Source organism: Chiloscyllium punctatum, chromosome 11 (assembly GCF_047496795.1).
Source record: "Chiloscyllium punctatum isolate Juve2018m chromosome 11, sChiPun1.3, whole genome shotgun sequence".
Classification (NCBI taxonomy): Eukaryota; Metazoa; Chordata; class Chondrichthyes; order Orectolobiformes; family Hemiscylliidae; genus Chiloscyllium; species Chiloscyllium punctatum.
In genome coordinates this window covers 84,424,654-84,442,569 of record NC_092749.1, presented here as the reverse complement: position 1 = coordinate 84,442,569, position 17,916 = coordinate 84,424,654, and the positions used below count along the sequence as shown (strand labels likewise).

Here is a 17,916-nt window from a genome sequence, read left to right as displayed (position 1 = left end):
TGTTCCATCATTTAATGAGATCAGGGCTGATTTGTATATTTAACTCCATTCACAGGGTTACAGGGAGGAGATAGGAGAATGGGGTTGAGAGATTTATCAAGGCATGATAGAATGGTGAAGCAGCCAAATGGCCTAATTCTGCTCTTATGTCTTACACTCTTATGGGCACCTAACTAAGATCTATATTTTTATACAGCACAGAAATTGCTGGAGAAATTCAGCAGGACTGGCAGCACCTCTGGATAGAAAGTAGAGTGAACATTTCTGGACCAGTCTTCAGCCTTTTGGATTATTTTTCCATTGACTGCGACATTCTATTGATCTGCGTACATGGATCTCTTTGAATCATAGAATCCCGACAGTGTGGAAACAGGCCCTTCAGCCCAACAAGTTCACACTGACCCTCTGCTGCGTAATCTACTCAGACCCATTCCCCCACTACTCTACATTTACTCCAGTCTACTGCACCTAACCTACACATCCCCCCACACTATGGGCAATTTAACATGGCCAATTCACCTAACCTGCACATCTTTGGATTGTGGGAGGAAACTGGAGCACCTGGAGAAAACCCATGCAGACATGGGACGAATGTGCAAACTGCACACAGACAGTTACCCGAGGTGGGAATCGAACCTGGGTCTCTGATGCTGTGAGGCAACAGTGCCAGCCACTGAGCCACTGTCCCTCCCTCAATTGGAGCCCTACTGTTTCTAACATTTCACCAGTTCATTAACACTTGAATCAATCTACATTTAGACAAAAATTAATAGACTAACATCCATGTTGAAATGCATCTGCTGAAGTTTATCCACTCACTTAAGCGAAAATTATTTTATGATCTAGCCAACCTAAGTTACTGTGTACCAATTTTTGTCTCATTGACGAATCCAGGTGGATGGCTCCATGTTACATTATTTAAGTCTATTAATAAATTATGGATGACTAATGAAAAGTTAAGACGTCAGCATAGATCCTTGCGGGCCACCACTTGTCTCTCCTTGTAATTTGAGTATGAATCCATTATTCCTAGACTTCCCAGTCTCCTGATGCCACTTACAGACTCCAAGGTAGATCAATAATCTATCTTAAATTCCATGATCTTTAATTTTAACTACAATCTTTTATGTGAACCCTCTCAAATGCCTTTGAGAAGTTGATATAAACTAAAATGATTGCAGTCTCTGCTTACTACTTTAGTTTCTTCCTGAAAAAAGCATCACTTAAGTTCATTAGACATGACTACATCTGTATATGTCCATGTCTGCACTTCATTATCAGCTCAAAGCTTTTTTTTTAAAAGTGCTCAGTCTCTCTCCTTAACTGTAGATTCCAATAATTCCCCTAACAGCTGATGTTAGACTAGCATGTCTTTAATTTCTTGATTTCTTCCTTCCACCTTTCCTAAATAATGCAGTTACATTTCAGTACCTTTCATAGGGTCATGGTTAATTTTAAATGAACAATCAGCCAAGAAGCACTTTTAACTTGATCCTGAATTGTTTCTGTGCGTGTCATGACTGATGATTTTCATCATCTATTTTCATTGTGGGTTTTTAAAAAAATGTTGATATTATTTTAAATTGATAAAGAAAAGTAAATGGCCAGAGCTGAGAATGCTGACACCACTTAAGTAGAGAAAATGAACAGGGAAGAAATAATGGATAGATGATAGCTACCCTGAGGTTAAGAAGCTACAGATTGTCAGATAAGAAGTTGATCATTATACTTGTTTTGAGAAAGAATGAATTTGAGGAGGGGACAATGCAGAAGACCCTGATTTTGATTCAGTAAGGATGCAACAACAGGTGAAGTATGCAGGATAATGCCCATGGTGTTTTTTGGAGTGGTAATCATCAATGGACTGCCACTTTGCCTAATCTTTTAACTGCCTTAACATTGCTCTGCATTTTTTGCCATGTATTCCAAGCACAGCACATTGCACCACAGAGTTGGGACATTTGGGGAAGGGTGGCAGAGTGGAGACAGTACCTATCCCCTTCCTGTGGCATAAGCTTCTAGACATTAGGTTTAAGTGTCTAGTGGTGAACGTTAGTGAATGGGTGAATGGTTGAATGTTGGTTAATAGGTAAGTTAATGAGTGTGTGAATGGGTGAATGAGTGAATGAATTAATATGATGGGAGGACAGGTGTTGAGGTAAGTGGGCAGGTGACTAGGCTGAGTGAAATATTAAGCGGTTGAGATGGCAGGTGAGTGGTATAATAGGTGGACAGAATGACAGTCAGAGTGGCATATGGGTGAGGTGACAAGGTGGTGAGATGAATGAGGTTGGTAGGTATTTCAGTGGGTGGGTGGGTTGGGCGAGTGATTGAGGTAAGTTGAAATGATAGTCAGATAGTTGGGGAGTTTAGTCATGTTGGATTAGGAGGGTAGTCAGGGGTGCATTGGTAGTCAGTGGGTCAATGTGAGTGATTGGGAAGTCAGTTGTGTAGTTATCCAGGAGACAGAGTATGTGTTTTCTGTTTAACATTTCTGAGTTAACTATTCAGCTAAGTCTGTCAGAGTTGCTTGAACATTTTCAGAGGATCCTGGGGAGCATCAGACTTTCTCCACAATTTCCACTGAGGTCAGCACAATGGGACTTCCATTGGACCTTGACATCCACCTTTGGTCATATATCCCGACTCTGACAATCAGGAGATCAGACAATTTGGATCATTTTTATGTTTCAGCTTGACAGTACAGAAGAAGGACAAATTGAAGAGAGATGATCACAATGCTCAGATTTTGGAAGTAACTTTTTATTTGATTGAACAATATATTTTTGTCTTCAGATTAAACAATCTATTCTTGTCTTCATTCTCAGTTTGCTTCAGGTAACTAGACAAGTTGGATATTCAGGACCTAGATGAAGTTGGAATTCACTAATGAGATTTGCTGCTAGGGAGGAAACTATTCGGCATGAAAAAGCAATTAGCAGCAAAAGAATACATATGTGACTCTGTGTAATCCTTCAAAGTCAGTGAAAAAGTCATTCGGATGGGATCAGTAATTTCATAGAAAGAACTGTTGGATAAACGTGAGCTCAATCTTAGTCATGTTGATGGGAGAATCTGGATGTTATAGCTATAAAAGCACTAGAGTTGTCATATTCTGAGAACAATCTTATGTGACAATGATATATCAAAACGCTTTATTCCGGTGTAAATCTTTTGCTTGAATGAACAACAAAGTGCAAAACAATTCGGAACATTCATGATGTTAAGAACTGGACAACATTTGTTTTACTTAATACTTTTCTCATCAAGCCTTTCCCCAATGTCACAAACCTGCACACAGCTCCCTTCTCTGGATCTATTTCACATCTGCCATTGTTGAGGCAATAGTTTGGTCTGAGGTTGCAGCTGCTCTGGCAGGGCAGTCCATCCACACTGATATAACCAGGGTAGCACACACACTCAGCTTCTTCGGTCTGTTTGTTGACACGACACTCAGAAAATTCATTACATGCTTGGAACTTACATGCATCGGCTTGATCAGCTGAAATGAGATTCCAGATTAATCCAACTATTGGAAACATTTTAAATAAACACATATTTTCAAACTATAATCAGGGACATTACTGATGACAACTTCACAGATAAAGGTCACCAACGCTAAGTGGATGTGTTCCTAAATGCTTCCTTGAAATTATGAAGCACCTTTAAGAGCCACAACCCAATCCCATTGCACCCCACCACCCATCCCCCAAATTATCTCCAGGTCACCAGACATTCCCATCTTCACTGTTCCTTGCATTTCCATGGCAACTGAGAAACAAATAGAACCATTTTTGACAAATTTTAACTGTAAGCCAAACAAACTTTGTTCTCTTCTCCAATATTTTAATAACTCAAATAAAATTATTCCAAAAGAAGAAAAAGGAACAGCTCTTTATTTATGTCTCTGTGTTTTTCTCCAGCCTCGTTAACAGCAGTCTCCTGAAGAATAATCATTGATTCCCATACACTTCAGAACATCTTGCAATGTGATGATCCTTGTGCAGATGTTGGCCTAGTATCCTTACAAATTTAAATACGGACTTTATTGTGATGACTACACTAGTGGGAGATTAAAATGTTGGCATTTTGCAACTTGTAATTTGAGTTTGACAATTGCTTTATCAGATATACTGCTCTGCTAATACACTGCATCTCTTAAACTAAATCTGACCAATTTTGTTACATGATTCTTTCAATGATACCTCTTGTTATACCAGTTGACACACTTACATGTTAAATAGTAACAACTAGCAGTACCTCAGTCCATTTCGTTCATGGACATCTGCATATGGGCCCAGAGTTTGCTGTTATATTCCTGGTGATTATACTGATGTTGAAAATATTAGTGCTTGTTTAATTGCAACTGTGAAATTGACAGAAATATCTGCCATCTGCCTATATATAATTAAATCCAATTATCCAGAAGTTGGTGCCAGGAACTTCCTGTTTCTTCAAAAGATATGGTGTTAAGTCCCTATATTGTACTACAGACGTAATGTGCCTCTGTTAATAGTAATACTTCTGTTAAAAAATGCCCTCAAAATTTATGCTTCTTTTAAATGAGGTGTAATGAGGGTTTAAGTGGTATACTAATGCAATAATATATCTGATCAGCCTCTCTAGTTCTGAAAAAGGTTAATCTGTATTTGTGGCTAACAAATTTCTACATTGCGACAAAAACTGCATAGGCTTGTGATAAGATTATTTTTATTTGATATTTCAATTTTTATCTTGTTCCTGTGTGTCTGTTTCAATCTTTATTTTGCTTTATGTAATATTTAGAAAAAAAATGAAAAAAAATCAGTGCAATTTATTTCCTAGACATGGATTAAGAAGTCTTCACCATGATTGGCTGCTTAACTTGCTTGATGACATCAATGTTGCTGTGTGTGTGGGGATTTCCTTGATTTTCCGCCTCAGTTAATGTAACATCAAAAAAGGTGAAATCCATGTGGCAGTGATTTTATGGGGCTTTGAGGTTAGTAGTAAGCGCTTTGATTTTACTGCTTCCATGAACTGTAGGCTATAGAATTTTAAAGATCATTAATTATTAACCTATACTCTGAAAACGTAACATACATTCTGTTTGCCTCCAGTTTTTTGAAGCCTTTCAAAATTTAGCCTCCCAGCAGAAAATCTGAATCCATGGTTACACATTTACCTGGTTCCACATCCAGAGAATATCTGTCGATTTCCAGGTTATTCCTTTGGGCTGCTGCATTGCAGAAGTCTTCCAAGACACAGTAGACTGCTTGGGTGACATTGTATGGCACAGACTTGGCAAACTTCATCTTGCTGTTTACAACAATACTGCCATTCCGAAAATTCAAGATCTCCAGTTGTCTAAATCCAGTCAGATTGGTCTGCAAGTACGGTAACAACTACAAAGACAAAGAAAAATCATTACCTTCAAATAAGTCTATCCCAATTCCAATTAACTGGCATTTTCCAGGATATTTACTACTTTATCCATTAGTGGTAGCAGATTGCTAGATGGTCATGGGTTCACATCATTCTTGACAGACTTCAATACATGCTTTAGGTTGAAATATCCAATACAGTTCTTTAGCAATGTGGAAGCTGCTATTAAGGTTTAAACTGAAGCCTCAGCAGGCCACTTAGCTGGGTGTAAAAGATTTCATAACAATTCAAAAACTGGATGTGAAGGGGAAGGGGTGTCCTCCTTAGGTTTTTCTGGTTAACATTTATCCCATAATGAATAGAACTGAAAAAAAAACAGTTATTTGTTCATTGTGTCAACCTACTCATGAACAATCTAACCACTGGGTTTCCTACATTACAACAATAGCAACATTTCCAGAAGAAAAAAAAGGTCCTACCCAGGGTTCAGCATGACCTGAGGATGTAGGATGCACTCTGAGTGTAGCTTTCTTTTTCTATTTTTTGTTTTCCTCATTTATTTTGGTCAGATATAATTCTGTAATTGGGAGATTGAATGGCATCTTCATGGTAAAGGCAATCCATAAATTGGGCAATGGATATCCAACATTATTTCAATAAACATCATGGACTCCTAACAGACAATTGGATTGGACTCACCTCTTGGGATAGAAGATGTCAAAATCATATCCAGAAATGGTTGGGTGAGGACTGGTTGGTAGAGATCAGCCAGTGGGCTCACATTTCACATGGGCACTCCTTAATTGACTTGGATGTAGGTTGGTGGTCATTCAAACCTGTGACCTCTATCACTTATGGGCTCCTGTGGTACAGCAATAGCAAGTCTTCCTATGACTAGGAGGGTCCGGTTCAAGCCTGACCTCTAGCAGAGGTGTGTAATAACATCTCTGAATATGTTGATTGGCATAAGCCCTTGGTGAAGGGGTGATACTCCTGTTCCTCGGACGCTGCCTAACCTGCTGTGCTTTGCCAGTGCCACACTTTTCGACTCTGATCTCCAGCATCTGCAGTCCTCACTTTCTCTGGCTGGAATGACAGTCCCACCAGAGGTGGTAGCACATTGGTATACAACAGGAAGGCAACTACCTAGTCTTCAACATTGATTCTGAACATCGTGAAGTGTCATAGCATCAGGTCAGACACAGATAAAGAAACTTCCTGCTGACTACAATATACCACCTACCCTCGACTGATAAATCTGTGCAGCACTAAGGGTAGAAAGGGCACAAAAGGTACTCTGTATAGGGGATTTCAATAAACAGCTTGTAGGTCTGACTGATTTACTGAGAAGCCTTCAGACTGCTGGAACGGCACTTAGTTTCTCTCTCTCTCCCTCTGTACAGTAAAAGTAGGTACAGCCTGGAGAAACCAGTTGTTTTCTCCTACCAGTTGCTGTAAGCTGTTGCTATTAACCAGTAAACTAAGAAACTTTGTAGTTCATGTACCAATTGCTTGTGCCCCCTGAAAGTCACGAAAGAACCTAGAGAAAGGAAAAATAGATGTGCTGGCGGGTCAAAAGAACATCTCAGTGAACTCAATGAATTGGATTAGAGAGTATGAGCTTTAAGGAGAGGCTAGAAAAACTAAAGTTGTTTTCTTTGGAATGGCAGAGGTTGAGGAGAGGCTTGATAGAAGTTTATAAAATTATGAGATGCTTAGATAGGGTTGATGGTCAGAATCTTTTTCCCAGAGTTGAAGTGTCTAATATTAGGGAGCATACATTTTAAGATGAGACGGGGCAAGTTCAAAGGAGATGTGAGGGGCAAGTCTTTTTACACAGGGAGTGGCTGATGTCTGGAATATGCTGCTAGGGTGGTGGTGGAGGCAGATATGTTCGGGGCATATAAGCTGCGTTTAGGTATGCACAAGAATATAAAAGGAATGGAGGAATTTTGGCTAAGTGCAGGCAGAAATGATTAGTTTAGTTTGGTGTTATGTCCGGCACAACACTATGGGCTGAAGGGCCAGTTATTGTACTGTTCTATTTTCGAAGTTCTAGCTCTGTGGACTATAATTTTGAATACTCTCCACCCAATAAATCAAGGTTTTTACTCATTTGTGTCTATCTATATCTATGAGCATGCAGTGGCTTTAAAATAGGAGGTTAGAGTTTTAACTAGTAAAGCCATTGTTCCTAGCTATTTAGTTGTGATTAGGATTTACCTATTTATAATAAAGAATAGTTTGTGTTAAGTACAGAAAGCTGCTCACAGTTTCCTGTTAACTTGATTCCAACAGACAGATTAATTAGCAATTTTCATGCCTTGATTAAATAATTAAATGCTGTGGCAAACCCAGAAACAGTGGGCTTGAGAATCAGAGCATTTTCGCAAATGGACTGGAATACATGTGAAACTCCCTTTCTTAATGGTGGAATAAGAACAAATGCATAAAGTGGTGAAGGAGAGGAGGTATACATCAAAGGTGACAGTGAAACATCTGGGTGGTTGTGCACCCTTGGTTTGTGGTGACACTTTATGTGTGCCAGTCTGTATTTGCAATGGTAGTGTTGGCACCATCCTTTTTGGCTCAGAGAGAGTTGCAGTCAATGCTGCTCATCCTGGGTTACAGAAGCTCAGTGGCTTGAATCAGATGATTTCTGATGTTGACGACATCCTGATCAGGGTTTCAAGCCTCAGGGCAGGCCTGGCCACCACCCTGCATAGTTATCTATCACTGCCTCCTCCTCCTCCATGTCCTGCTCCTCTTTCTCCAGTGAGTTGTGTCCTTGCAGGGTTGTACCTTTTATGCGCTCTGCAACATTCTGCAGGATCATGTTATGGAGAGTGCAGCAGAGCATCACAATGGGTGAGAATCTTACAGGAGAAAGATGCATTGTGCCACCTAACCAGCCAGGCATATGAACCATACATTTAGAAAACAGATGGCCAGTTCAGTACTGCTCCAAGTGAGTAAATGGCTTTGATTGCATTACCTCTACTCATATACCTTTGTCTCTTGTAATGGAATGAGTAGGCATCTCTTCAAGGAGTTTCCCTTATCCCCTCAGAACCACTAGTAGAAGGTGCGGCTTGAAGTGAAGAGCTGTACCAGCATAGACTGATAAGACAATAATGTTAGCTGCCAGAAAATGAGTGCATACATGTTGGAAGCTCTTGTTGTGATCATGGACTTATTGGATATTGAGGGAATGGAAGAACTTCCTGTGGAGATATTAATAGTTGCATAGATTAAAGAAATGATTCTCTGTATTCCCCGCAAGTGCAATGTTGGAAGTGGAACCCCCTGCTTTTAGAGCCAGCAAGGCAGTGAGTATCTGGAAATGAATGCGTGGTCCAATTCTGGCAAGTAGGATGTCAATGACCAATGAGATGCAATGGTTTGCATGCATTTGTAAGATGCAACCAAAGTCTAGAGCTGATCTTATAGAAAATCAGAAGCAAAAATGTTCAAGACTGCAATGATTTTGATGCTACTGGCAGGGTTGTGCTGTGTTGTGAGATGTGAGGTCTTTGGTGATGAGATCAGAAATCTCAGAACATTTCCCCGGAGAATTGCCGTCTCCTCCATCACTAGTTCTCAATTATCTCCAGGTATAGCACCACATTTTCCAGGACAGACTATACTGATGATACCATTATATTCTATCCTGTGTGTTTCTCTCCTGGGCCCTCCTGTTGAATGAGGTCTGCCCTTCCTGTAGAAGTGTTGCTCCTATGCCCATGCAGTGAGGTGAGGATTACTTGGATTGTCCATTACATTTGCCAACTCTCCTCACAACCCGTACTGTGCCAATGGTAAGGCCCTTCAACCCTCACTCTACACCACTCACTTACATGGGCACAGCTTATTCCTTAGGGCTCAGTGCATTTGACCAAATCCATTCACTGGTGTATCCCTCATAGTGCTTGTAGTCTGTGTTCTACCTCCAAAATCAGAACCTGTCCAGTGGGACCTGAAATTTCAACTCAGTTTATTTGATTAGTGAGGAAAGCAAGAACTTGGAGAGCATGATTCTCCAGCTAAGGACCAGCAGGAACCTCTGACAATCAGCAAAGTAATGGAGGGAATGCTTATCTTTGGGAAAAGAGGGACAGTTGTGCACAAAGGGAGCGTCATTATGTAATCAGGAAAAACTTTTGGTCTGTATGGAAATCTAAACTAAAACTTGTAAATCTTTACTTGCCTCAGTCTTTTTTGAAATTGGCAGATTCACCTGTCATGTCAGACACTCTTAGTTGGTGTAACTTAATGAAGAAACTGTCCTTGCTTTCCTGCTTAAACCTTTTACTAATATTGCTGTCCCAAAAGACACTGCGTGTGTCTGTGTGTGTGTGTGTGTGTGTGTGTGTGTGTCCCAGACCAAACTGTTTCCCTGTTCAAAAGACAGGTCAATATCAGATTATGGTAGTAAGGTCATAAGACTACAGTTGCTGCCTTTATTTTAAGTGATCCCACACTTACTTTCCATTCTTGACTGGTTTCTGTCTAAATTGTCCTCCACTATTCCACATTTGTTGTGAGAGATTTGAATGCACAATACCAATCTTCCCCAGTGGGTATGCATTGTTAGTTAGAAGCCAAATATATCAAATACAGCTGACAGTCTCAGGACTCAAACGTAGGATATCTGTCAATGTGAAATTAATATCCTCTTATAGATCAAGTCATCTTACAATTTATAGGATAACTGTATTGCCGTTGTCTAAGTGGAAATATATTACGTACAATTGCTTGAAATTTTGGATAGGCACAAATAATTAGTCTGTGTAGTAATAGACTTGATTAAATAAGAAAAATCCTTGTGTTATGATGAAAAATGCGCTTGCAGCTGGATTTGCATACCAAACAATTTGCACACTTGTGGCAGTTCCTTCCAAGGTGCTGACACCTAATCTCCCAATCTATTAAATCTACTGAGGAACGTGAATAATCATAAATATAAGCTGTATGTTCCTTCCTCAGTATACAATCTTCAGTAAGAACAGGCAAAGGTCATTCAGCCCTTGAGTCTGTTCTGTCAATCAGAACATTGCAGTTTTCAAACTCACACCCATTTCTTCAAATTCTTTGATGCCTTTCACCAACAAAATCTATCCATCTCAATATTCTAAGTTTTAAAAATTGATTTAACATTTAGTCTTATTGGTGTGAGGGCTCTTGCTTTTGACTGATCTTTGTGTCAAGAAGTGCTTCCTGATTTCACTCCTGAATGGCCAAGTTCTGGTTTTCAGATTATACCCCTTAATTCTGAAATTTCTGCATTAGAGAGAATATTTGCTTGATTTATATTCTACTGAATCACATTACTGTTTTAAATAACTCAATTTAAAAGCTTTTCTTAATTTACTCATTTTGGGATGTTATTTACTACCCTTCACTAGTTATGATTAGTTTCCCTACAGTATGAAAACAGGCCATTTGGCCCAACAAGCCCACACCAACCCTCCAAACAGTACCCACCCAGACCCATTTCCCTCTGACTAATGCACCTAACACTATGGGCAATTTAGCATGGCCAATTCATCTAACCTGCATATCTTTGGAGTGTGGGAGGAAACCAGACCACACCCACGCAGACAAGGGGAGAATGTGCAAACTCCACACAGTCAACCGAGGCCCTGGTGCTGTGAGGTAGCAGTTCTAATCACCATGCCAATGTGCTGCCCCTAGAGAAGTCTGTGGTGAACTGTGTTTATAAATTATTGCAATCTATTTCATGCAGGTGCACCCACAATGCTGTTAGGGAGATTGTTCCAGCTTTTTGACTCAGCAGCAGTGACGAAATGATGATAAAGTTCCAAGTCAGCCTGAATTTGATTTGGAGGGAAAATTGCACTTAGTGAGGTTCTTATGTGGCTGCTGTCCTTGACCTCCAAAGATTTGTAGAGGTCACTCATTTGAAAAGTTCTGATAGAAGGAGCTCTGACGATTGGCTGCTGTGTATCCTGTGGATAGTACAGCCATAATGTTCAAACAAGTAAATGTTTAACTTGTTGGGTGGGATGCTGATCAAGTGGTATGCGTTATCCTGGATCATAGATAGGGTTAATGGTAGGTGTCTTTTCTCTAGGATGGGGGATTTCGAACTAGGGGGCATATTTTTAAGGTGAGAGGAAACAGATTTTAAAAAGACATGAGTGGCAAATTCGCTACACAAAGGATGATTTGTGTGTAAAACCAGTAAAAGAACAATATTTGGAAATAAACATAATGGAGCTCTATGTTGTCAGACCAATGTGTTTGACTGGCTTTTCTTTCTGGGATGAAGCAACTGAAGTCGGATAGGTCTAGGATGCTACCCTGAGGAATTCCTACAATATATCTTTGAATTGGCCTCCAACATACAACTATCTTTCTTTTTTCCATTGACTTTAATCTTATAAAGGACTCCAGACAACAAGTTTGGTCAAATACTATTTTATGCCCCTCCCCTGCAATCACCAAAGGTGTAACACCTGCCCATTATCCTCCTTCCTCCTCAGTATCCAAAGCCCCAAACATACCTTCCAGGTGAAGCAGCACTTGTCGTGCACTTCACACAATCTAGTCTACTACATTCCCTGCTCTATGTGGTCTCCTCCACATTGGGGAATTGAAGCATGGATTGGGTGACCGCTTTGTAGAATATCTACACTCTGTTCACAGAAAAGACTCTGAGCTTCTAGTTGCCTGCCACTTTAATACATCACCCTGTTCCTTGGCCAACATATCTCTCAGGCTTGCTGCAATGTTTCAGCAAGGCTCTGCACAAGTTGGAAGAACAATACCTCATTTTCTGCTTGAGGACCCTGCAACCTTCTGGACTTCATTCAAGTTCAATAATTTTAGGGCATGAGCTGTCCCATGTCCTAGCTCCCAACCCCACACACCAGGCCTTGATATCATGGAGTCTACCATTATACTGCCTATTGTTAGCCACTAACAGTCTCCAGTAACAGCTATTCACTCTCTTAGTCAGATTGTTATTCACTCTTTCGCCTGACCAACTGTTCTTCTCTCTCTTTGGGCCCCATACCCACCTATTGTTTATTCCTTACCCCTCCCCCCATCCTACCTTCTGGATATAAACCACCATTTTCCTAGCTGCCATTAATTCTGTGGAAGGGGTCACCGGAACCAAAATGTTAACTCTGATTTCTCTTCACAGATGCTGCCAGACCTGCTGAACTTTTTCAACAACTTCTACTTTATTGAATCCAGGCTGAAATGAAGTCTGAAGTCAAGTATTCCAGTAGAACCTGAACTGAGCATCAGTGAGTAAGTTATTGCTGAGTAAGTGCCACTTGACAGCGCTGTTGACAGCACATCTTGTCATTCTGCTAATGACTAAACATAGGCTGATATCACATTATGGTAACTGAATATGTTCTGTTTCCTGTGAACAAGAAATATTGCATCAATTTCCCACCCTGTCAAATAGATGTCATAGCTGTATCTGTACTGGAACTATCTGGTTATGGCTATAGATATTTCTGGTGCACCACAGTTGTGATGTTGTTAGGGCTCATAGCTTTTGCTATATCCAAAGTGTTCAGTCATTTTTTGATATAACATGGACTGAATCAAATTTGTTAAAGACTTATATTGTGATCCTGATGTCTTCTTAATGGTAGATCATCTGCTGACTGAACACGGTTGTGAGCCTTTCCCAGCACAGCTATGCTAAAGACAGTTCCATTGTCAAAGATGGACATGTTTTGGAGCCTCCGTCCATAGTTGGAAGGATTGAAGTGCTTCCATATGTTCCATTATTGTGGAATTGCTTGGGTGTACCAATAGCTAGCATGCATACAACCCTGTGTTGTATCTTCACCAGGTGGCACCTTACTTTTAGGTATGCCTAGTGTTGCATTTTCCCTTGTTTGGTAGTAATGTTAAAGTAAGGACTATTCTGGCCAAGAACATACAAATTGTGGTGAAATTCTACAGTTGCTGATGGCCAATAATGCCTCAAGGATGCTTATTTTCAAGATGCTCAACCTGTTCTGTATTTGTTCCATTTAATATTGTTGTAATGCCACACTACACAGTGGAAGGAGTCCTCAGAATGAAAAGAGTCTTTGACTCATAAGGACAGTGCTGCAGTCTCTGCTACCAATACTTTTAAGGGCAGAGGCATCTGTGGCCCATGGATTGATGAAAACAATGTCAAGCATTGGTAATTTTGTTTCCTTTTTGTAGTAAATCATAATTTAAATTAAAATACATCTTGTTCCTCCCTAATCTGGGAGTCTCGGGATTAGGCTTTTGCCAGACCACAGAATTTGCTGGATTATGGGAAATCATGTATATTCAATGCACAAACACTTCAAAAGAAAATAATTCAGCTTGACTTTAATCAATCACATAACAAATAGATGAATGATTTTGCAATTGGATATAAGAAGACAGGATGTATTGTATTGAAACTGAATAAAGTCTAACTAAAAAGTAGTATGAATAAAGGTCAGAGCAGGCCACTAGACATTATAACAGGGAGAAAGGGAACTTTGGTGGGTGCTGGACTATAGATAGTTGCTGCATCAGAGAGTGTTGGAACAGCCTGGACCTCGTTACATTTATGATCATCCTGACTTTATTTTAATACCAGGTGTATGTCTCCTCCCCATTTTGTTTTCTCCATTGCATATATGTTCATCTCATTGTACTTCTCCAGATAATTCTGATATTTCAATATTCAGTTATCTAGCTATTATTTTAACTACAACTTGCATATCACATTCGGCTTTATTAGTAATCAGTTTGTGGAGCTTAAATTCATCTGATTAATTTATAATCAAATTGCATTTCAATACACTTGATTAGCCTTGTTAACATTTTTACAATGACTTTATTGGTTCAAAACTTTCTCACAATGGACTAGATTTAGTCAATTTACTTTTCACATTTTATACAATAAATTTTGCTGGCCAGGTATCTTTCATCCTGAAACATATCACTGATGCTTAATGTTTGAAAACCTAACAACCTTCCTTACATAGTTGCCAGTTTCATTTCTGTTTATAATGCAAATTATTAAATCAGTTTGCAAGTTGTGTAGAAGTATGTACAGAACAATAGACTTGGGGATATTATCCAGGCATACTGAGGTCTGATGGATTATAGATTAACCTTGATATTCTTGATTGCATATTGTGTTTGTTTCCATCATTAAAGTCTGTGCTGATATTTCATGGAAGAAGACTAGATAAAGGTGTGTACGATGAGGGCACTGTACTTCGGAAATTGACTGAATGAAATTGCAAGTGTAAAACTACATGAATATTGTGGTGTGTAAATATGTGTAAACATTGTACATTGTATATAATAGTGAAATGCCTAAAGGTATTCACATGCAGTAGTTGTAGTTTAAAAAAAAAATGAATTAAGAATTTGGTTTTAAAGGGCACTAAAGGAGGAAAATGGTTGGAAGGGTAATCCAAGTGAACTTCAGAGTATGGGACTTGAACCTGGCCCATCATTGATAAGGAGATTAGGCTACCATATTGAACTTTTATAAGTGAAATTCTCTGTAGACGTTGCTCTGCTTCCACTGTTTCCCTTGTCCATATATATTTCCAGACCAGTATGTAGATACAACCATTTTGCATTGGGTCAATGTGGAAGTATCAAAAGCAATTGACTTTAGATAGACATGTGGGGAAACTAAATCTACCTTTTGACAATGGTGCAAAATGGTGATGTTTCAACTTGTTATATATTCTCCAAATGGAATGAAACTTTGGGAGTGCTGCACAAATGGTCACTTGTTAGTCTATGTATTATTGCAAATTCATAATTCTTAAAAGGATTCTTACACATATGTCCACCTGCCTCCTGAGAATAGGGAACCAAATACTGGAGGACTAAATTATTCCAAACATTGTAAAGCCATTCACTTACCAGTTGAAGGAACTGTTGTTCCAGTGTCCTGTATTCCGGGGAACTCTTATTGAAAAGGTCTTCAGAAAACAACATGTTAGTGACTCGTAAACTGAAGAACACCACCAGTTCTTTAGAGGGAGCAGACGTCAAGGAGCTTGATGTTAAATATTTCAGAGGAGGCGGAGATGTGATGGAGGAAGTACTATGCTTAACTCCATCCAGTATGTCTGTACTGCCTACAGTCTCTGTATCCCCAATAATAAATTCATCTCTAATATCTTCTTCTCCTGTTTCAAAACCTGTAGTTCCATTACTGGAATTCTGAGGAGCAGCAGTTGTGAGCAGCACATTGGGAGGGATGTTGGTCTCACCGTCCAACTGACTCCTGCCTGTAGAGTGAAGCTGTTCAGAGGTTGGCAGCATAACAGCTATTGGCAGGGATGCAACTGGAGAGCCTGTTAATGGGTTTCCATGTTGAGTGGTTGTTGTTTTTAGTGTTGTAAATTTGAGTGGAGTGGGCTCTTGATCTGTCAAACTGTCTGTTGCTGACATCTGGGCTTGTGAGATGTCACTTGTTAATAATGGTGTGGCAACATTTTCTTCAGCTGTTTCTCCTAAGCTGTCAAGAGGAGATGGATGGTCTGTCAAAAATTGACGTTGAGATTCTGAAATGAAAGGAATATTCAGATTAGATGATTTTAATCATGCATTGTTCCAAAGTTTGCTTCTTCAGACATGTCCAAAAGCTTGGAGCTTAAATAAAACATTAGGCTTTGCACATTTATAGGTATAATACAAATATATCACAAATATTGGCCTAGATCTTCTGGATTGTCAAGGTGGAAGATATGTCAGGAGATGCACCTCAGGATGCTTCAGAAGCCATGATGTTGTACTTTAATTTTCTGATGGACTGAAACCCTTTGTGTAAGTCTTTGGTACTGAACTCAGGGCAGACATATGGGCTAGAAATGCAGCACTTAGTTAGATACTTGCCTGGAGATTTTTTAGATGTAATACCTGGCTTAACAGCTGGTTAATTCCACTGAGCAACACAACCAATCCTCTCTCCTTCACCGTCACCACTCCATATCATTAACTGCACTGCAAATTTGTTAAGCTTTAAGACACCACTTCAGTTTCAGTTTTTTTTTAAGTGTTTCAATTTTAAAAAGGCAGCAAAATCTAAGTCTTTACCTCAAAAAGGATTTAAATATCATAATATCACAGTTGTAGGCTATTAAAGTAAAAGAAATTACTTTAGCACCTCAAACTAGAGACAAAACATAGGTACAGAAAAAAGATATTTATAAAGATAAAATCAAATTCAGTCTGTTGTCATTGTTTGATGTTTTCTCCTTCCAAGATTGAAAACCTGAGGTTAAAATTTAGCTGCACTGATGGCTTGTGTAGCTGGTTTGGTCACTGTGGACTGAGCTGAACAAGTTCTGGCAGAGACTGTCGGCCTTTCTAATTTTATTTTATAGCACTGCAGGTTATAGCTTTTGCTACTTTAGTGTAATTCTGCAGTTCTCTAGCTTGTTTGCCTTCTTAGGTCTCTCTGTTGAGAAACCTATCTCCAATGACATTTCTCAGAATTCTTCTTGAAATTCCTGCTAAGTTTGTCTTGTACAGGTCAAACCTGAAGCGGCTATTATGTGAATCTGAATTATTCATTGCTGCATAAAACAATGGGCACTTCTGAAGTCTTGAATTCTCAAACTTTCGGAGGTACCCATTGTGTTCTCCAAGCTTGAATTCAATTTTGAACTTTTAATTTTTTTTCTAATTTATTCCTGTGTTTTTGTACCTAATGCTGAGCTTTTTATTTCTTTGTTTTTCTAATTTTTCTAACTTAAGAATCTGTGCTTAGGTACCTTAGTATCCAAGATGGTACAATAAGTGGTGACTTGTACATTTTTCACTGTACTCATGTGAGTACATGTGACAATAAAGCTAATTCTGATTCCACATGTCTCCAAGTGTGCTAAACACCATCTTAACCACGCTGTCTACCTGTAATGCAATTTTCAAATAACTATGTACCTGAACAGGCAAATAACATGATGATCAGTAGCAGCAACAGTAAGAGGTTATCAAGAAAGTGTGCAGCTGAAAAATCTAACTTTCTGAAGGCACTATTTGCATGGCAGAGTGTTGGTTCTCTAGACCTCTCAGAAAGCTAACATTGTTGTGGCGAGTGGTGACAAATATTGGGAATGACAACAATACACTGGCTACCTTTGATTAGACCTCAGAAAATTATTGCCTGCAGCATCAGTAACAAGCTGTTGTTTAAGATCTGCAACTTGACAATAGAGAGGGAAGAGACAGCAAGGTATACCCTGCAAGAAGCACTGCCCATCAAACAAGGTCAACAAGCACAGGCCTTTACCTGTTGGCTTAGGTTCTCACATCTAGTGGTAACAAGTATTGGCAGACTCCCGAAAGGCTACAGGGTTCCTGCTGAACCTATTGGTCAAGTGTTAGTGGCTATGGAATTGCTATCAACCTGGTCAGAGATATATTGTGGATCTCTCATTCAGCTACCCATTAAGGCATGAGACAAATGGCTAATCGATTGTTTACCAAATCCAGAAATTATATGAACTTTGCCTATAACAACACTGGTCAGATTGAGTGGGTGCTTAACTTTGCATTTCT

The 17,916-nt window shown here is 39.4% G+C and overlaps 1 protein-coding gene across 2 annotated transcripts in view; it reads right to left on the bottom strand.

Moving 5' to 3' along the window:
• Positions 1-17,916, bottom strand: part of impg1a (interphotoreceptor matrix proteoglycan 1a) — a 139,653-nt gene that overhangs the window by 25,816 nt on the left and 95,921 nt on the right. For both annotated transcript variants that reach the window (XM_072581143.1, XM_072581144.1), the window contains exons 12-14: positions 15,271-15,917; positions 5,165-5,384; positions 3,292-3,502 (exon numbers count right to left, since the gene is read on the bottom strand). In XM_072581143.1, coding sequence (XP_072437244.1) covers positions 3,292-3,502; positions 5,165-5,384; positions 15,271-15,917 — 1,078 coding nt within the window. The remainder of the gene's footprint in view (positions 1-3,291; positions 3,503-5,164; positions 5,385-15,270; positions 15,918-17,916) is intronic.